The sequence below is a fragment of the Pecten maximus genome, chromosome 10 (genome assembly GCF_902652985.1).
Source record: "Pecten maximus chromosome 10, xPecMax1.1, whole genome shotgun sequence".
NCBI classification, from domain to species: Eukaryota; Metazoa; Mollusca; class Bivalvia; order Pectinida; family Pectinidae; genus Pecten; species Pecten maximus.
The window spans coordinates 5490464-5512602 of NC_047024.1; the positions used below are offsets into that span (position 1 = coordinate 5490464).

A 22139-nucleotide genomic window follows, 5' to 3' on the forward strand; every position below is an offset into this window, starting at 1 on the left:
CAGGGGAATGAAATTTAAAACATTTTTACACTTGTACTTTTCAATGTTCATTTCAGTATCAAATAATTTAGAACTATGAATATGATTATTATAATATAGTTGTAGTATGAATTTTAAACAAGCGATCATTTTCTCCCAAGGTTCAGTTGAGGACAATGTGGCATTCCATGCTATCCTTGCACACGAGATATCCGATCCATCCACAAACCACCCGGTGATATACAACCACCTCATGTTAAACACTGAAGGCGCCAACTACAGCACAAATACTGGCGTCTTTAGGTGTACTAGTGCTGGAGTTTATGTTTTCTCTTGGTCCATATTTGTAAGGAAGAATCAGTACATTTATACCGAATTGGTACGTAACAATGTCGTGATAGGGTCCAGTTTAGCAGGCGAGGACACAATCAGCTACACAGCAGGATCTGCAACTGCCGCAACACACCTGGAGGTCGGAGATGAGGTATGGGTACGTGTAAGTGGCCACGAGAGTGGATCAGATGTATTAGCAAATCTTTCCATGTTCACTGGCTTTCGCTTGTGATGAAACCAATCTTATTCCGCAAGTTGTAATATTGTTACAAATAAACCATGAAGATTCAAAGTATTTGGTTGATTAGCAATTATTTTCGACGCAAAAGAAGGGTTTGATGGTAAATTATTTGTTATTGGTCCAAGTTATTATTTCACTCAGAAGTGTATTGTTGCTCTATTAGTTTAAAATGCATTTACGGATTTGTACATCGAAAGGTCTTTTTGTGTTATGTCAAACAATATGCCTGGTACAACGTATCTTGTTAATTCACAACGTATCGCAATTGCCTGGGGTTTTATCTTTAGTTCTACCCCCCCCCCCCCCCCCACACCCCCGTCCTCCGTCTGCGAGACCGCAGATTCTTTCAGGGCTACGACTTAAACAACCGTCGTACAAAACAATTCAAATATGTGCTGTGCCCAAGTTGGGTCTTTTACTACAGGCAACAATTGAAATTTCCTGCGATTGGCAGTAAAGCAGGAAAGGCATGTCTGTTTGATACGAGAGAAAGGTAACTCATGAATATTGATGAGGGAAAATGAGTTACACGTGGATTGTATGAAGTGTGAGCAGTTAGTGTGGTGTATCATTCTAGCCTGCGACCTCAGAGTGCACGGTCAGTTTTGTGTTTTAAAATTAAAAAGTGGTAAGACTCGGAATGGAATGTCGTTATAACTTTATAGGCTGAGTTTAAGATTTTTGTCTGATTGATCAACGTGTTCAGATTGCTAGTAAATATCATTGATGTAACCGTCAAAAGGTTTTCCAGAGTGTTTGACTTATTAAGTTTTATCTCTGGTTTTTAACCCTGGACGTTTTAGGGATGTTTTTTAAGAGTGTTGGATTATGAGAGAAAAGGATAGACAGATAGGCATAATGATTTATGTTGATGTTTAAAATTAGTAATTAAATTAAAAGTTTTGCTGTTTTCTCTGTTGTCATATGTTTAAGAAAGCATTTTATATAATTTGCATTTGATGGAAGCTTAATTTTGTTAGCACATCTCAGTTCAAATATTGCTATGGTACACAAGGCTGAAAGGCCAGTCCAAAATAGGTCAAAATGTGTAAATTCTGCTCGATACCAAGATGCGGTAGAATAAAATACCCAATATCGATTCGGCTCGGCGAGAAACTGGCATTTTCTATTGTTTCTTAAGTAAAATGCTACAAGTCTGCGTGTTTTTTTGTTTTTGTTTTGCCTTTGAACATATTGTACCAGCCCTACCCGCCGATGGTAGTAGATGGGACCCTCAGGAGCCTAAGAAGATTTCGATTCAAGAGTCTTCTTCTTCACACCCTGAGGTAACAAATACTTTTTACAGAACACAAGATTTACACGTTTCTACGGAAGATAAAACAAAACATACATGATTCAGTTGTATGCACCTATTGACCACCACACAGTTTTATTTTTGATGAATAGAAAACTTGAAGTCTGTTACACATTTATAAATCAACAGATTGATATAAGTGAATTATTACAAGCTTGCGTGTAATACATCTGAAATAATTGATAGAAAACCACATCTGTTATTATCTGTATGTCAAAAATTACGACTTTAACGTTTAAAATGAACTTGTGTTGAAGCAAAACTGCATATCGGATTCTTACAGAAGTTTGCGAACAAAATTTATTTTATAATTAATTTTTGAAAATAAATTTCTAGTTTAAAACATGTTTTATGTACAAGGTTACTTGATTTTTATATGGGATTTTTTTTTCTCAAATCAATACGCAACGTCAATTGTCCTGTTGTGACGTCACATTTTTCGCGCTTTTCTCAGATTTATTTTCAAAGTGGTATGAAAAAAATAACCACCAATCAGAAAGTCTGCGTACAAACAGTACAAAAAATATTTATTAAAGAGGCTTACCTGCAGACGGACCGGTAAACGGCACATCTCCGATCACTAAATAAACTTCAGTACACGTTTCTATGTGACAAAATTAGAGGCTTTCCGACTTTATTTCTTGAAAACAATTACAGAATATGTATTTAAAAGACGTTTTAAAACTCAACCTGAGAGGGAATCGTATGGAATATAACGGCAAATCGCCGCTGCCTTTGAAGTTATCACTGTGTGGCACTGTGCACGTGCTTGTTTCTTTGATGTGTCAATCAAATTAGACTCCACTTTATTGTGGGGACTTATTGCGGGTTGCGATTAAATAAATAATATTCAAAAAATGAGGTTTTAATATCACTTTTCAGCGTTTTATAAAGAAAATAAAATGAAAAACTCAACAATTCCAACAATCTGTCATGTGTAAAAAACCTTTTTCTATTAGCCAATTTTTCTGATCTCTCTGCGGGCAAGCCTCTTTAAGCTTTACATAAAAAAAATCAGTCCAATTTATTGTTACGTCTTACTTAAAAAAGATAATTTTACACCAACATAAAATTATTGAAGACTTAATTGTTAATCACATCAATAAAAATCGCTTTGGATTATTTCCAAAGATAAGTATTTTGAAGCGCGAGCTTATGTAGGAGAATGATGAAAGAACATTGGAAGCTATAAGATATTTCATAGTTCGAAACACTACATCAAGGAAAATACTGCCTGGTGTCGTTGTATACGAAGATAGCAGTTTGTACTAAAGGGCCGAGGCAAAACCAGATGTTAAATTTAAACACCGTCTCTTCTTCCATTAAAGATAAACACAGTTAAATCCACGAGACCAGTCGAGATGATAAGATAAAGACATCTTTCTGACACTATGTAGGCGGCTTTCTCTTCTGTTTTTCTATTTTTCCTTCTCATTCAACTTATACAATACACAACATGTTTCATGCTTCATTGCTTACTTTCATTACTATTTCTTTTCGTACTTGCTTACAAGCTCATACCTACGAAAGCCTATTAGGGTCATTTTGAAATGTAAAATGAAAAAACATATCTCGTTAAAACGCGATAATTATCTCGTTAAAACGCGTAAGTATGATTTTGTCTCATTAAAACGCAATAACTACCGCGTTAAAACGCGATAATACTCTCGTTAAAACGCGTTAGTTATCTCGTTAATACTCGATAATCATCTCGTTAAAACGCGTAAGTATGCTTTTATCTCGTTAAAACGCAATAACTTCCGCGTTAAAACACGATAATACTCTCGTTAAAACGCGTTAGTTACCTAGTTAAAACGCGATAATTATCTCGTTAAAACGCGTTTGTTATCTCGTTAAAACGCGATAGTTATCACGTTAAAATGCGTTAGTTACATTGTGTTTTAGTGTATCTCGTTTAAACGCGATAACTATATCAATAAAACTAGTATGCTTTTATATCTCGTTAAAACCAATAACTTCCGCGTTAAAACGCGATAATGATCCCGTTAAAACGAGTTAGTTATCTCGTTAAAATGCAATAATTATCTCGTTAAAACGTTATCTCGTTTAAACGCGATAATTATCTCGTTTTAACGAATAAGTTATCGCGTTTAAACGCGGTAGTTATTGGTTTTAACGAGATATAAAACCATACGCGTTTTATTGATATAGTTATCGCGTTTTAACGGGATAAATATCGTTTTTGAATGAGATAACTAACGCGTTTTAACGGGATAAGTAATGCGTTTTAACGAGATACATATTTTTATTTTGCTTTTCAAAATGGAACGAATAGACTTTCGTACATACCTTCAAACATGCATGCATGCATACGTACATACAAACGTATGTTTACAAATACCTATTCAGTCAAACCCACCGTTCGACGCCTATACAGACGCAAAAACAACAACAACAACAACAACAAAACAAACAACAACAACAACAACAAAAAACAACAAAACTCATTGACATACGACAAACAGACACTACGAAAGACACTGACCAACCTAAACCCTGTCACTGTTAGATATACAAATAAACACACAATTCACCCTAATAGCCTAATAAAAAATACAACATCAGTCAGATACACATATAAAACATTTAAACTAGGCGTACTTCCTTAAAAGTTCCTTCATTAATGTAACAATAGGTATGGCGGATAACAATTTAGTATGTTTATCGTCTATGAATGGAGCAATAGCAGCTGTCAAAATGTTTCCAGACAGAATGGTTCAGGATGATCCCATCCACAAAACGATCATTTTTACTGAACAGCTTGCGGTGCCGACCAAACGGATGAACGAGTTAGAACATTTACATTCAAGAGATATGAACGAGATGACCAAACGTGTATAGGAGTTTTCGGATTCACGCGAAAACGATTTGCCTACTGAACAAGGAAGTGAAGTAAACTTAAGGTTTATACGTCACAGATAGAGACATGACATCAATGTTTATACAAAGAATACAGAATTTTGAGCGTTTGTGGGTGACAAAGATCACATTTCACATTACGACAAGCCGTATAACAAGGGAAGTAACCTTTTACTGACTTCGCCCGCTAAAACAGCCTCTAATGATTCAACTACAGCTGAAGAGGTCAAATCATAATGTTAGGAGAACAACTAGAGGGGACGAATTTGTTTCTTCCTAGACAGAGCCCAAAATTGTTATCGTCGCGAGTTTATGTGCTACGGGGAAGTTCTATATCATTCTAAAGGCAGATAAAATTCTCGTCATAATGAGTTAAAAGATAAACAAAATTAAACAGCTTGCTTAACAGGAGAACATATTAAGATATATTGAATACATGAATGATATGGGAATAAAAAAGTCCATTCTCCTCAAACATAGATTTAGTTAGGAAAATAATTGTTCGCTGAGGTATGTTATAGACTATCGGATTTTTCATTTGATACGTTAGTGGATACAGGTATTTTTCGATGGAAGAACAGAGGTCAGGATATTGACAGGATGAAATAGAGGATAATATACACAGAACTGCCTTCTCAGGGGGTAATTTAATTTTAAGGAACGTGATTGCGAGGAACGAGGAATCCAATATAAATAAGGTAATACTGCATCCTGTCGGATTATCTTATTCCCAACCGTCACTCACAGACATTTTCAAATCATACTTAACATCATGGATTTGAATTACAATGTTTAAACTTAAAATACCATTGTACTTCCTATTTTTTGTCAATATTATTGGTAAAATCAATAATATTTCGGCAATCCCCTAACGGAGTGAACGTGAGAAGGGAACAAATAATGATGTCCAGAGAAATAATGAGATAGTACTGCGTGTATGTAGGCAATCAAATGTCTTAATATGGTATATATGGTTGATTATAAGACGCAATATGGCGTTTGGCTGCAAAGCTCTGACATTTCTATCAACTATAGTTAACGTATCAATACAGTTTAATTCTAATATATAAGTTTCAGAGTATCTTTTCAAAATATACGTGAATGAAAATAAAGTTGTAGTAAAAACATTCCTTCCTTATTGTCTGTTCTTACCTTGTGGTCAAATGATGTCACGATTCGGGTGTCAGTTATGCTCTCACAGAGTACAAATCTATCATATTAGTTAATATCTTGACTTTGCCGTACAGATCTTAATATACATATATAGGTCTGATTAAGTATGAAAGAGAACAACAAACTATACTAGTTGATAATGGTAAATTACTGATACAGTAATTACGGCAAGAATCAACTAAAAAATGAAGGGTGCATACTGAGGCTCGGTGCTAGGAGAACCATACATTATGTAAGATGTATATACATCCTAACATGTCATTCGTATATTAATAAAACACTTTAGACATTAGTTTTGTATGTTTAGTTTTTTGTTTGTTTTTTGTTTTTGTTAAAAAGTACGATAAGACAGGGGACAATTTAAATGTTAATAAAATCGGTACAAAAGACGACACAGAGTTAAACAACCGCATCAAACTACCGTATAAAATTTCACAAATCATCGATCTATAATAACTTTGTAATTGATAACAGTATAACATTGGACGAATCTCCATAACATGTATAATTATATTGTGTCTTTACAGTATAACCTTGGAAGAGGCATCAGTTAATCTGTAAAACATTGTAACTGATTACAGTATAACGTTGGACGAACCATTAACCCATCTATGCTTACATTGTAACTGATTACGTTGGGCGATTAATCAGTTATCAGTATAATATTTGACAAAGTCTATTTATAGTCGTTTATAATTCATAGGTAAACTTTAGACCGGTATCTTTCAACTCCCCTTCCAGCATTAGATCGAACATTTCATTTTGTGCGACAGTGAACCAATTCTTCCAGTCCCCTGTTGTACCTGTGACCAAGAAAAAACAAATGTTATGATAGGAAAGAAATTAATGAAATGCATCCTACAACAAAAAGATTTTTTTTTTCAACTTTTATCAAAATCACAATTCATTATTTTAAATTATACTAGTCGCAGAGACGTTTACCTTTTCTGAAAATGAAATTTGTTTTATCCTTTGAAATTTTTGGGATCATATCCTCCCCTTTTTTGCCTGAAGTTGTAGCGTCTGCAAGATTTTTAAATGAACATCGGTCGGCAATATCCTGTATAAGCTGAGGGCTTAATTCTTTGTTCAAAAAGGCTGCCAGACGTTCTATTTCTCCAACTGGATTCTGGAAGTAAGATTTTACACCAAGTAACTTTTCTAGTTAACACACTTTCACAATACCTTTTCAACTATATTTATTAAAATGTGTGCTTTCATGCGTTCATTTAAAACAGAACAAAATTTGTAGCTGTATACTAATATGTAAACATGGTACCTTTTTCAAGTCTTCGTAGAACACGCTATGGATATTTGTTACTACTTTTGTCCGTTTCGCCACCTCCCATTCTCGTTCGTAGTTGACAAAACCACCATAGAAATCTGGAGTGTATAAGCCACAGTATCTATCATGTATCACGATAAAGATAAATTAATAATAGTTTGAATTAACATACAATGTTTTCAATATAAAATACACAATCATTATTACTTGCACACATTACCTAACTAAATACATACTATCATACTACATATACTTTACACATTCTGAACACATATATTCACACTCAAAATTAATAAATCAACTATAATTCCACAAAATACTCTAATACATACACAAATCCATACTTCTGCTAAGGGACACAACTCTCAATCAAAGGTACATAACTCACAAAATCTAATCCCGTTACAGTTCTATGAAATGATCAATAAAACAATAAGCTCCACCCACTTGATATTGATTGGAGCAGTCAACTCCCCTATGAGCTGAACTTCTTTATCATATAAATGGGAATCCTGTTTACCATACGCACTATTGTTTTACGCTCGAGATGTGTGTACGGGTCACTGTCATTACATTCATGTTGTAAACAAAAGTGAACTGCAACACCATGCAATATTTGAATACATTTATTGTATCTTACCACATAAAGAAGATATTAAAACAATGAGGCAGTAATTGGTTTGCCATAAAATTAATTTTAGGTTTGCGCACTTGTTAAACTATGGACTGCTATGAGCATACGTCTTAGTTATGTATGAAGTTTTGGCTCGACGAATGTAAACAAACTACCTACATTATTGTAGTCTTTACGCATGACAAAAACGTAGATATACTTCTCCTTCCTGCACTGATACTTCTGACACTCTAGTATTTCATCATTTTGGAACTCTTTGGAGTTGGATCATATAGCCTCTAGATTGCTGTTTCATTCCTTGTCACGTACGTCAAGCAAGAGGTAATGGAAGGGATATTGAATCGTAGTGATTTATTAAGTAATCAAATCAAAATACTGAATGGGTGCATTTATAAATCTAAACCTAAATGTACTGAATTATGGAACCCCTATTGCAACTTTTCAGTCTCTGGATTGTAACCATCGTGCTTTCCCTACCCACGGTGATTTCCAAATAAGTCTTCCTGCAAGTTTTTATCCATCTACATTCTGAAGTATGTTCTTGATCATGAGGTCGTTTTTTCAAGGAACTTTCGTGCAAATCTATTATTCTGCCGATTTCCCTTGTTTTATCAATTTTAGAAGTAGTTACATTTTTCTTTAAATTTGGTACCGCTTGCTTGTTATCTTATCGTATAATATATACATTATGATGTATTTTACTCACTGTGTTTGTTTGAACACATATCCTGTATATAGTCGTTCCAAGTTCCAGGAAAATCTTCTTCTGTACAGGCTGCCACCGGATCATTTTTGATGTGGTTGTAAAATGACACCATCACATCCTTTGGGTTTCTTGATACATGAATGATTTTGTACCCATTATCTACGTGTTTCTTTGGGATGTGACGAAATGCCACGTGGGTATTGAGGAAACGTGGCGAAGGACGATCATTTAATTCTTCAAGGTTGCTAGCTTCCAGCATATTATTGATTTTATGACCACTGGTATACTGTGCTCCTTCCTGTAGGATCATCGACACAATCTCGTGTACCCAATGTGTCCCTACAAAAACAAGGAATTGCAATGCATTGCTAACGTAAAGAATGTGCTATTTTCCAAAAAGCTGTCATCTTATGATATCGACCATAAATCGTATGAAATCACTGTATGGTTATTGCTTTGTGGCATATGAGTCCTATGAGTCTAGTGTTATTGTGTAACCTGTGTGCAGTGTTGTTTACGTAATTGTCAAGTGTATTTACCCTGTCAAATGCAGTAGAGCGCAACTCAGCGGTACCTCATGCACATATGTAATGTATGTTTTTCTTAACACATTTGTCTATGTTATTTTCTTTTTAAGCTCACCTGGTCCGAAGTTTCTTTAAGCATACTGTTGTTAAAGCAATGCCTTGGGACTTTTCACAACCCTAGGGAGTTATGAATTTGTTTCTGGGTTTTATCTATGATGCAAGGTGAGCGATATAGGCCCTCTGGGCCTCTAGTCTGTTTTGAGTGGTCCAGCAAGCATTGATATACATACACATGTATAAACTAGTCTCGCCTATATTATACGCCACGTAAGCTTGGTAAACTGATAGTGATACGGGTGGGATGGAATGTATTGTTTCGTTAGCGCTGATTGATTAACCTGGCGAAGGATTTTGTGGCACACCATAACCCTGATGATATTTCAACAAATTTTACTGACATTTTTATATATATTAGATATACATTAGATTAGCTCTATTAGTTATCTAATCTACTGGTTTTTTTTTAAAATATATATTTGTTTCATTAACAAGTTAATAGACTTCCATATTCAACCGGATTCACACATCTTCAAAATGAAAATAAAATAGTTTATTTTTGTTAATACATAATTGCTTTCAGGGATTTAAAAAAAAAGTGATAAGTTTCATGAGGCATCTGTATATTATATGTATTACAATCATAATTATGACAGCCATATAAAACATCAATATTGATATCGTTATGGTCAAAGGCATAATTAATGAGCGAGTTAAGTACAATTTTATATTATAAAAAGACATTCTAGACAAAAATTAGCGATTGCGTTCAGTTCATCTGTATCAGTTTATATACCTTCAGTTTTGAAACGTTTAGCATATTCAATATCAGTGAATTTTTTATTATTGGGAATAAAGGGATAAGATAAGTTAATATTATCAAATTGCCTGTGCAATAGAAAATCCCTGATGGAATTAATAATACCCTGGTAAGTTAAAAAAAATTGTGTTAACATTGAATTTTGCTGTAAATTCCTGAAAACTATAAAATGTCAATTGGTGGGGATGTTTTATAAGATCATGAATTATAACAATACCCTTTTTATACCATCCCTGATAAAATACTACTTTTCCATTTACTTTTAAATCTTTATTAAACCAAATAGGTGTTTTCAGTATTGGGTAAACATACTTACTATTTAATTGTGTTGTTTTCTCTATAAGACACCTCCAAGACTTAAATACATCTTTCCAAAACAGATTTTTACATCTACATTTACATTTCTTAATGTATTCTGCTCCACAATTAGCCAAAATGCCTATATCAATATTTTTTGCTAAAATGCATTGCCATTTACTTGACTTTGAGTATAATCTTCCTATCCATGTTAACTTCAAAGCTCTTATAAAAGAATATATATCCACCATTCTAAGCCCTCCTTCATTATATTCTTTTACCATAATATCTCTTCTTACCTTGTCAACTTTACTGTTCCAAAGAAAATTATAAAGTTCTGAATTTAATTTTTTAATGAAGGATATATCAGGATTTGGCAATGATATGAATAAGTGGTTGAGATGTGAAACCAATGATGACTTTATAACTTGTATTTTGCCAATAGGTTTGAGAATCCGCTTATTCCAGTTACTCAGGAGTGATTTAAGTTTTACTTTTTTTGTTTAAAATTCCTTCTAACCATTCTATGTAAATCTACATTTAACTCAATACCCAATATTGTAAATGTACTTTTCCTCCAATGTAAATTCCACTCTGGACAAAACTTGTCTTCGCTTTATTTTCTACTACCAGTCCAAATAACTAAGTCTTATCCTTGTTTATCTTCAGACCAGATATTTCAGCATATTTTTTTTACTCTTCCAGTGTTTCTTGTAATGACTTTCTTGACCCATCAAGAATGACTGATGTATCATCAGCGTACTGAGACAATAATATAGGAGTATTTTCAATATTAATTCCCTGAATATTTACATTATTCCTTATCCTAATTCCTAGCACTTCTGCACATAAAATTAATAGGTATTGAGAGACAGGGTCACCTTGGCGACAACCTCGTTTAATATTGAAAAATGAAGATAAATTCCCCCCCCCCCCCCTGATTAACTGATGAATTTGTCCCATTTTGAAAAATATTTATCTATTTTCTTATATCCCTCCCAAAATTGAAAAATTCTAGCACTTTATCAATGAAAACCCATCCTACTGAATCAAAGGCCTTTTCAAAATCAACATTTAATAGCATTCCAGGAAGATCATTATCATCTTCATACTGCATAATATCATATGTAATTCTTGTATTTTCTCCTATATACCTACCTGAGATAAAGCCATACTGATCTGTGTTAATGATTTTATCCAATATTGTTATTCTAGTAGCAACTGTACCTGAGGCAATTTTATACACTGTGTTTAAGAGCGAAATGGGTCTCCAATTCTTAATATAATGCCTTGGTTTATCTCCCTTTGGTAAACAAGTAATGATCCCCTGTCTTTGTGTTACTGAAAGTTTGTCATATTAAACCCGTTTTGAATAGATCTGACTACAAAATGCCCTAACTATTTCCGAAAACATTTAAAGAACTCTACAGTAAACCCATTTGATCCTGGACTTTTATTATTCTTCATATATTTAAGAGTTTGAGAAGCCTCCTTGTAAGTAATATTACCCTCTAAACTATTTGATTCTAAAATATTTAATTTCGGTATATTATCATAATAAAGATATTCATTTCAGTTTACATCATTTAATTCACTATCCTCTGAATACAGCTTTTCATAAAATTGTTTCAGTTCATTTAAAATTTCCTGTTGGTTTCTAATTATCTCACCATCATCTTTTTCAATTATAGGTATGATTTTAGTAATAAAGTTCCTATTTTCTAAATTAAAAAAGAAATATCTGGATGGCTTCTCTCCCTCTTCAACCCATTTAACCTTAGATCTTAATATATTTCCATGGAGCTGATGCTTTCTGGTCGACTCGAATTCTCCCTTCACTCTATTTAAATCTTCCAAGTTAACATTATCTTGCTCTTCTAATACTTTTACTTGCTCTCTAAGGGATTTTTCTTCACTAGCTCTCTGTTTTTTCTTATAAGATGAATAAGAAATGGTTTTACCCCTAATTTCAAATAAAACAGTTTCTAAAAAAAACTGATCATTTATTGTAAATTGAATATCTTCATCTGAGACATCTGCTAAATAATTCTTGTTATATATTGGTACAGCATACTGGGTTTTAATTTCTACTATGTGTTTATTAATTAGTGACAGATACTTCAATTCATTTAGTAGTGAATTATTAAACTTCCATAACCCTTTTCCTCTCTTAAATTCGTTAAATACTGAAGTTATCCATGGTATGGAATGATCAGATCGATAGCCTGGATCAATATTTGTTTAATGTGTACTATATATAAGATTTTCAGAAACTAAAAAATAATCTAACCTAGCCTGCTTTACCGGCCTTGTCCTCCTCCAAGTGTACCTTTTACATTCTGGATGTTGACTTCTAAAAATATCTATGAGCCCAAGTTCATTTGTTATCTCTAAAACTGTTTCTCTAGCCCTAGGGTTATTTACCTGCCTGTAGTTAGAACAATCTATATCAGGATCCAAAACTAAATTAAAATCTACACATACAATAAACGAATCATTACCAAATTCCTGTATAACATCTAGAACCTTATTATAAAATGCTGGTGTAGCAGAGTTTGGACCATATAAATTAATAAGAGCTAATCTTTTTTTTTCATTGGTAATAATGTCTAGAGCAATACAATTTCCGTCTAAATATTTTCTCACTTTTATAATCTTGATCTCAAAGTTATTATTGATTAAAATTGCTACCCTTCTGGAATTTGAGTTGTAAGAACTAAAATGACAGGTGTATCCCCATTCTGATCTAATCATATTTTCTAGTTCTACTGATTTTTTTCTTTATCTTACAGACGTTTCAGACCTGCAAGTGATTAAGAGTGTAAAAGATTAGTATCAGTAATACAAGCTGTACAGCACTCGAAAAAGGCCAATGTATTTGTCATTGTTCTGTGGTACGTATGCCATCTCCAAACGACAATTTACTTGCATTTGCATTGGACATTATGATAATGTGAACCGATATGTTTAAAAGGTAGAACGTGCAAGGTAGCACATTGGTAGCATGCGTGTTATAGTTAGTGTGTTTGAAGGTTAAGCTTAACGTTAGTTATACGTTTTTTTCCATTTGTGTCTTTATTTTGTGTACGTCTGTCACCCTGACCTTTGTTGGGCACTGTGCATGTGCCCTGTCTATTGTTGGTGTTTTTGTCGTGCAATGTCCGTGGTCGTTTATTTTGCTAGGGTCTGCCGTATCTGTGTGCTCCTGTCAATCATCTGTTGTGATTGGTCCTTTAGTTTCGTATTATCAAATGTGGGGTAAATTCAGGGTGATATATCGTGGACAGTCTGATGGATTAGTTTTGTGTGTTCTGTCACGTCTTTGCGTGTTAATTTAGGGATTATGCTATTTTGGGTTTTAGGTTGGTTTTGCTGTTGCATACGTCTATATATATTCATGTTGAAAATATTCAAGTTATAAATATAAATTGTTAACTGTAAGGCGTTCGTTCTCCCTCTATACGACTGATACACGTTACCAACCGGAACTGGGTTGATGGACCAAAGGGCGAGTCGGATTCAGTTTAACACACGTATGCAATCTTGGCACAACCCGCTCCTGTTACATATTAATATGCTATTTTCCGGGTGTATATCAAGATATATAAGATTAAGACTGCACAAAGTATAAATAAAAAATGGAAAATTTGGCGAGATTCTGATAGTTGGTTAGACTGGAATGAGCGGTCATGTTTCCATCAATATCGACATTTGCATTGTCTTTGTTTGCCATGCTGTCACAGTCTAAAGGAATCTTACCTGCTTTGGGGAAAGTACAGAGCAGTATATCTGATTCCCTTGAGTCAAAGTCCCTAATTGCCTCCATGTGTTTTTCAGTGTTAGCCAATAGCGGGTGAAATTTCGGAAGCATACAGCCATCGTAAGTAGGATGTTTTTTGCTCCTCAAAATATCAAGTATGTTTTCTCTTTCCTCAGGATCAAGACTTAATAACTCCATCGTTCTCCTGTCAAGTATACATAAATAGAGAACTGAGAATAGAAAAACAGCTTTTATCAACATTATAAATATCAACACATAGATGTAATAAACAAGATCAGAAATTCATTGTATACACGTACCTTGAGCAGGTTAGTCAAACATAAACAAAACAAGACGTCTGATTGCGTTCCATTATCGGGTTTGTACCATTTCTACCAAATAGTAACAGTATCATAAAATGGAACAGACTTGAATATCCAGCGAAATTCCAAGATGTATACTGTCACTACCAAAAACCGAATAGTTTCCTTCTTTACAACTTAACTAACCATGAGAGCCATTTCGGCTCTGCTTGTACAACCTGTTCCATTATGAGTACGTCAAATTCTTACCGGTACAACTGGCACGAACCCGATAAAAGAAAGCACCCGACAGCAACACTACAGCCATTTACAAGATTACGTTACCACTCGTGTGTAATGCTACTCTTTTTGTGTCGTCCCACTTCCTCACCCAATAACTACATGTATAGCAATCAAAACAAAATCATACTCATTTCTATATAATTACTCATTTGAATAATAGTTCAAATAATAAAATTCTGTGCATGATGTATCCAGTAAAATTATCCAGTAAGCAAAAGGAAAGGAAATTATTACTTTAGATACATGTAAGCTGTGTCTCGATGCGACGTCTGGGGACCACTAGGACCAATTTATTGATTAATAGACGTTGATTAATTGATAATAGAATATAATTTTTGATAAAACAAAATAGTTCAAGTTACTCAAACTTCTTTATCTGTCCTATCCTAAATATTACTTTCATTTTTGTATAATTTGAACCATTTGTGTAGGAAATCGTCCCGTTTTTATCCTTTTTTCATGTCTCCCCATTTCGTTATCTTTTGAAGTTGTTTATTTTATATTTTTTGTTAAATATATTGCTGTCGCGACATTGGTAGAGGGTAAGGTATAAAATGATGATGTATTGTTTCATTCCACAATATAGTTTAATGGTTCCGTTGTCATTATACCTGGTCTCTGGAAAACATTTTTTTTCTCGGAATATCTCGTCTTTCTCGTATTCGTATTTTGCTCTCGCCTATCAATGTCAAGGCTAAACTCACGTTTTAATTTACAAGTCCGTATCTGTTTTGATGTTCCTTTTTTTGTCATGTACCTGTATAATATAATTATACTATTATCCTATCCTGCGATAAACCACTTAACTATTAAAATTGTGTTTATAACTATCATTTCATTAGGCATTGTGTTTGATTTGATTTAATTTCAACAACTTTTATTGACATCGTTGATCAATGTCAATTGGATAACTGACAAGACTATTTACATTCTTTCCAAATCATGTATTCAACTTTTAAACATAATTTCCGAAAGGAAAATTATAAGCACATAAGTTAAAGGGAAGTAACTCATTCTTAAATTAACACCACTGGATCACAATACATTTACAATGAACACATCTTACATAGTGCTATTTTGTATTGATAATCTGGTCTTATTCCACTTTCTAAACGTCGACATCGTCATCAACATATTCTGTTTGATAAGATTTTTAATAAAGTATGCCCTGCTCATTTAAGTGACTCCATTTTACCTTATGTGAACACAAATAATATTGCTTACCCATTACGTCATAATAGACTTTTTGATGTGCCTCAGGCTAGAACAAACCTTTATAATACAAACTTTTCCCCTAAAATCATGTATGAATGGAACAATCCAGCTTGTCTGTTCCCATCAATGTCCCCTTTAAAGCGTGAATTCTTACAACATCTTGACTTAGATCGTGATACACAATGTACTACTATTTTTCAAAAACGGTGGAGATCGAAAAATTAATATAATTTTATGTCAGTTAAGAAATTCTGTGAGTAATCTTAATGCATATTTATTTAATTTATTTTCATTTAAAAGATACCCCTGCTGCAACTGTAGGTATCCAGATGAAGATTGTTCTCACTTCTTTCTAAACTGTCCTCTTTATAACATTGAAAGGCAATCCCTTTTCAACTCTCTAGCTGCTCTGAGTGATCATATGCTGCAGAATACACAATTATTTTATTTGGTTCTCTTGATGTGGATATTATTTTAAACAAATCCGTTCTTGACTTGGTTCAGAGATTCATTGTCGATACCAGACGATTTCCTTGACTCAATACTAGAAATTGTAAATTGTTCATAACTGGTTTTTTCTTCATTTTTATAAATATAGCACAGGCTATTGATTGTGAATGGACCGTTTTTTGTCTGTTGCTATTTTTCTTAAGTGATTACAAAGATTGATCAGTCAATATCATAATGCAATTTCCCGCTTGAATTTAGTAGTATACATGTATTGGAATCTCTTGCAGTTATTAGTTATAGCATTCATATTTATTTTTGTTATGTACATCATGTTGTATATATATATCATAAGGAGAGGGCTTTTTATAGGCTTGTCCTGTTGCCCAATTCCCTTTGTCTATACCATCTTGACAATAAAATATTCTGAAATAAAAAAACACATCTTACATAAATACTTTTAGAGCTATTATTCAGTTTTTTTTATAAGCTATAATGACAGTCCTTGGCAGTCAGTAACCAAAAGTGCATGCCCTAATCAATATGTTGTTTGTCCGATTATTTTGTTATGGGCTGCTTGTTTATTAACCCCAGCTCTGATCATTTTTGTATTACTGGATGTGTAGGCTGTAATCCCTTTGTCTATTGCCGTATATTGAGGGTCTGAATCTGAATGATTGTCAGTAGGAAGGCATATTTAAAAAGAAAGGAAAATGCGTTCGGTTTCAATCCCAACTCCAAAGTGTTTATAATACACACACATTTTCATATTCATATCAATATATATGATATACATATATATATGTATCTAGATTCAATAATGTACAAAGTTGAACGTTAAACAATTTATATTCTATTTACTGTACATGTTACAGGGGCGTAGCTAGGCCAACAAAAATGTGTAAGACCAGAGGGTCAAGGGCAGAGCCCTGGTGGGAGGATCAGAGGGGCGAAGCTTCCCCATGGAAAATCAATTTAAAGATTTTATGAGTGTTTGATATTGATTTCCAAGATAATAATTTCAAAATATTTTTAATTCTAAATGTTACTGAACTACAATTTTTCCGATATAAACATATTATTAATGTTCATTTGTTTGTATAGTTTAGACAAAAGAAAATTGTCTGTTTGAATAAAAGACAATTTCCTTTTGGGTAAAAAATCCCATGTTTAGGTAATTTGGGCCTTTCTGGGATAATTTTTGGTCGGAACATGTAGGTCAAACTTTGTCATGTGTCTGTGGTACGTTACTTGGGCCAGGACATGAGCAAACTTGTTTAACCTTTTAGTCGTTGGTTCTTCTTCCTTGGGTTTGAAGTATGTATCGATCCTGAGCACATTTTCAAGCCTTCTTCATTTTGAATAGATACACTTATCAACATTATACAACCGGAAACATGGAGTTGATAGTAATAGACAAATATCATGTGATAGCTATTCCGTAATGCACTAGACCTATATTTTTATAATATATAGCACACAGTGGTACATTTTCTGGTATTATCAATAAGTTGGTTATAATATTAAATCAAAACTTTGAAGTCATAATCATTACTTTTTTTTCGGAGGCTACTTGAAATGTTGGACCATACCTTTAAGGCAGGATTTTTTTATGTGTAAGCCCAGGCTTTTTTTCTAATGGACGCTGCGCCCCTGATGTACAACTAATACTATATCATTTGTATACAGTTTTCTGTTATATGATATACAATTAACATTGTGTGAACTGTTTTATCATTATCCATTTACACTTAATTTCGAAAATCTCACACAACAAATTATTTATGATTTTACTAATGACACAATTCCCAAAATCGCTCATTTTAAGTTCAAAATAAAGTTTAAAAGTTTTCCTACCTGTTAACCATGTCATTATTTAAGTTTACCATCATGTTTACAGTAGAATGGGGAACTCAAACCTTGGAAGCTCCCACCTTTTTACACCGTAGTCCTACATCATTAGAAGTAGCAGTTTAAGTTTCTGGTATTTGAAATATCAGGTTGTCACCATAGTTTGTGCAAGTAAATAAGTGTTGCGTTTATTCGCAAACGTATTGCGTTTATTCGCAAAAGTATTGCGTTTATTCGAAAAAGCATTGCGTTTATTCGCAAAAGCATCACGTTTATTCGCAAAAGTATTGCGTTTAAACGCAATAATTTTTTTTTTTACATATAACATTTGGCACCGATGGGCTTCCGTAGTGATCATATATTATTGTAAGACAACATCTTCCGTCCAAGTTAATGTATCATTAATCAAACGAAACCACACACCAAAATATTATGTTAATATATTAGGTTATTTTTTCTTTCTTCCTTACAAGTGAAACATCAACCAACGTCAAAAAGACTTCACAATCTTAAAAAAAATCAGTGATTGGTGCAATGCGACAGTAATGATAATAATGTAAATAAGTAAAACTATATGTACTGAAGGGCCTAGTTACGTACACAGGGTTTGGTGATAAGCATTATGTACTGACGACACTTGACCAGCCAAGATAAAACAACATACGACCAATATATACTGTGTCTATCTTGTTAGCGGCATTCTTTGCTTGCGCGATGACAACAAATATGGCAAACGCCCTCAATGGCAAAATATTCATGCGAATATTTTGCACATTGGCTTTATTTATGTTTCCAGACAGAACGGTTCAGGCTGACTCCACTGCCAAAACTACCACTGCTGATGACCAGTTGGTGATGTTGACAAAACGAATGAGCGAGTTGGAACTTTCGTATTCCAGAGATGTGGGCGAGCTTACCAAACGTGTGCAGGAACTCTCGGATTTACGCGAAATTGATAAGCGCGAGATGACGAGGTTGAATCAACAAGTAAGAAAACTACAACTTTTGCACGTAAAACACGTACACAAGACCTCAATTTTGACTCAGCGTATCGAGGAAATCGATCGTCGTTGTGATGAATATGAACAAGTGGATATATCTAAGCAAATACCTACGCCATCAGAAAACGAATTGCCGCGTTATAATACAAGTGTGATACCACTTTCGTCAAATGCCAAACCTCGAGAAACGATGATTACGGGGAATGACAGGTCGACATCTCGTAAAAATCTGAGATCCAAATTTAGTGAGAGGTCGGGCAGGAGCCAGTCCAGGCCAACGAGATTGATTAATCGTGTCAGTACGTATTTAAAAGAGGAATGAAAACAATAGTAATTTAACAACATGTTTTACACTTGTACTTTTCAATATTAATTTCAATATCAAATCATTTCGAACTATGGATATAATTATTATAATATAGTTGTAGTATAAATATTAAACAAGCGATCATTTTCTCCCAAGGTTCGGTTGAGGACAATGTGGCATTCCATGCTATCCTTGCAAACACGATATCCGATCCATCCACAAACCACCCGGTGATATACAACCAACTCATGTTCAACACTGGAGGCGCCAACTACAGCACAAATACTGGCGTCTTTAGGTGCCCTAGTGCTGGAATTTATGTTTTCTCTTGGTCCATATTTGTGAGGAAGAATCAGTACATTTATACTGAATTGGTACGCAACAATGACGGGATAGGGTCCAGTTTAGCAGGCGAGGACACAATCAGCTACACAGCAGGATCTGCAACTGCCGCAACACACCTGGAGGTCGGAGATGAGGTATGGGTACGTGTATGTGGCCACGAGAGTGGATCAGATGTATTAGCAAATCTATCCATGTTCACTGGCTTTCGCTTGTGATGAAATCAATCTTATTCCGCAAGTTGTAATATTGTTACAAATAAACATGAAGATTAAAAGTATTTGGTTGATTAGTAATTATTTTCGATGCAAAAGAAGGGTTTGATGGTAAATTGTTTGTTATTGGTCCAAGTTATTATTTCACTCAGAAGTGTATAGTGCTCTATACGTTTAAAATGCATTTAAGGATTTGTACACCGAAAGGTCTTTTTGTGTTATGTCAGGATAAACAATATGCCTGGTACAACGTATCTTGTTAATTCACAACGAATCGCATTTGCCTGGGGTTTTAATCTTTAGTTCTACCCCCCCCCCCCCCCCCCCCCCCCCCCCCCCCCCCCCCACGTCCTCCGTCCGCGAGTCTGCAGAGTCTTTCAGGGCTACGACTTGAAAAACAATTCAAATATGTGTTGTGCCCAAGTTGGGTCTTTAACTACAGACAACAATTGAAATTTCCTGCGATTCGCAGTAAAGCAGGGAATGTATGTCTGTTTGTTATGAGAGAAAGGTAACTCATGACTATTGATGAGGGAAAATGAGTTGCACGTGGATTGTATGAAGTGTGAGCAGTTAGTGTGGTGTATCATTCTAGCCTGCGACCTCAGAGTGCACGGTCAGTTTTGTGTTTTAAAATTAAAAAGTGGTAAAACTCGGAATGGAATGTAGTTTTAAACTTTATAGGCTGAGTTCAAGATTTTTGTCCGATCGATCAACGTTTTCAGACTGCTAGTAGTCTTATTAAGTTTTATCTCTGGTTTTTAACCCTGGACGTTTTATGGATGTTTTCGAGAGTGTTGGATTATGAGAGGAAGGATAGACAAATAGGCATAATGATTTATGTTGATGTTTAAAATTAGATGCTGCTCCTCTGGGTATATCTGTCGGGCAGGCACAGGCAATGTATTTGAGTGTTGGAGTTATTATTGAAGGAAAAGGGGAACTGGTCCTCCGTTCGAAGTATAGAACATACTGAAGTTTTGCTGTTTTCTCTGTTGTCATAGGTTTGAGAAAGCATTTTATGTAATTTGCATTACATTTGATGCAACCTTAATTTTAATTACACATCTGAGATCAAATATTTGGTACACAAGGCTGAAAGGCCAGTCCAAAAGAGGTAAAAATGTGTAAAATCTGCTCGATACCCAGTTGCGGTAGAATCAAATACCCAATATCGATTCGGCTCGGGGAGGAACTGGCATTTTCTATTGTTTCTTAAGTAAAATGCTACAAATCTGCGTGTACTTTTTGCCTTTGAACATATTGTACCAGCCCTATCCGCAGATGGTAATAGATGGGACCCTCAGAAGCCTAAGAGAATTTCAATTCAAGAGTCCTCTTCTTCAGACCCTAGGATAACAAATACTTTTAACAGAACATAAGATTTACACGTTTCCACGGAAGATAAAAAAAATACTTGATTCAGTTGTATGAATCTATTGATCACCACAAAGTTTTATTTTTGATGAATAGAAAACTTGAAGTCTATTACACATTTACAAAGAAACAGATTGATATAAGTGTAATATTACAAGCGTGCGTGTAATACATCTAAAATAATTGCTAGAAAACCATATGTGTTATTATCTGTATGTCAGAAATTACTAATTAAACGTTTAAAATGAACTTGTGTTGAAGCAAATCATTTAAGCATTGATGTCAATGTTTTTTTTAGTTTCATCGGGGTATGAAAAATATTGTGTTTGCCAACTGTATGAATCCGCATAGCGGATTCATACAGAAGTTTGCGAACAAAATGTTTTTCATACCCCTATGAAACTAAAAAGTAATTGACATCAACGCTTATAATTAATTTAAAAAAAATAATTTTCTAATTTAAAACATGTTTTATGTACAATTTTACTGGTTTCATATGGGATTTTTTTTCTCAAATCAATACGTAACGCCAATTGTCGTATTGTGACGTCACATTTTTCGCGCCATTCTCGGAATTTTTTAATAGTGGCATGAACAAAAATCACCACCAATCAGAAAGCCGCATTCTGCGTACAAGCAATGGAAAATTAATTATTAAGCTTTACATCAAAACATCAGTCCAATTTATTGTTACGTCATACTCGTAAAGATAATTTTACCCCAACATACAATTATTGAAGACTTTATTGTTTTTCACATCAATAATAAATCG

The 22139-nt window shown here is 34.1% G+C and overlaps 2 protein-coding genes across 2 annotated transcripts; one reads left to right on the plus strand and one right to left on the minus strand.

Annotated features, from left to right (window-relative positions):
* Positions 1 to 6281: 6281 nt before the first annotated feature.
* Positions 6282 to 14529, minus strand: LOC117335514 (sulfotransferase family cytosolic 1B member 1-like). The gene is made up of 6 exons (XM_033895554.1): positions 14328 to 14529; positions 14007 to 14212; positions 8547 to 8885; positions 7201 to 7304; positions 6864 to 7050; positions 6282 to 6724 (listed from the first exon to the last, which is right to left on the minus strand). The coding sequence occupies exons 2-6, from the start codon at positions 14203 to 14205 to the stop codon at positions 6612 to 6614; spliced, it is 942 nt and encodes a 313-aa protein (XP_033751445.1). The 5' UTR covers positions 14206 to 14212; positions 14328 to 14529; the 3' UTR covers positions 6282 to 6611.
* Positions 14530 to 18829: 4300 nt separating this feature from the next.
* Positions 18830 to 20213, plus strand: LOC117335511. The gene is made up of 2 exons (XM_033895551.1): positions 18830 to 19425; positions 19590 to 20213. Exons 1-2 carry the CDS (start codon positions 18840 to 18842, stop codon positions 19991 to 19993), a joined length of 990 nt encoding a protein of 329 aa, XP_033751442.1. The 5' UTR covers positions 18830 to 18839; the 3' UTR covers positions 19994 to 20213.
* Positions 20214 to 22139: the final 1926 nt, after the last annotated feature.

Excerpts from the sequence above, each read along its gene's own strand:
- LOC117335511 (XM_033895551.1), top strand. The coding sequence starts at position 18,840 with ATGACAACAAATATGGCAAACGCCCTCAATGGCAAAATATTCATGCGA. Across the intron at positions 19,426-19,589 it reads GAGATTGATTAATCGTGTCA|GTTCGGTTGAGGACAATGTG; the intron begins GTACGTATTTAA and ends TTTTCTCCCAAG.
- LOC117335514 (XM_033895554.1), bottom strand. The coding sequence starts at position 14,205 with ATGGAGTTATTAAGTCTTGATCCTGAGGAAAGAGAAAACATACTTGAT. Across the intron at positions 8,886-14,006 it reads CTGTACTTTCCCCAAAGCAG|GGACACATTGGGTACACGAG; the intron begins GTAAGATTCCTT and ends TTGTTTTTGTAG. Across the intron at positions 7,051-7,200 it reads TCTACGAAGACTTGAAAAAG|AATCCAGTTGGAGAAATAGA; the intron begins GTACCATGTTTA and ends TCTTACTTCCAG.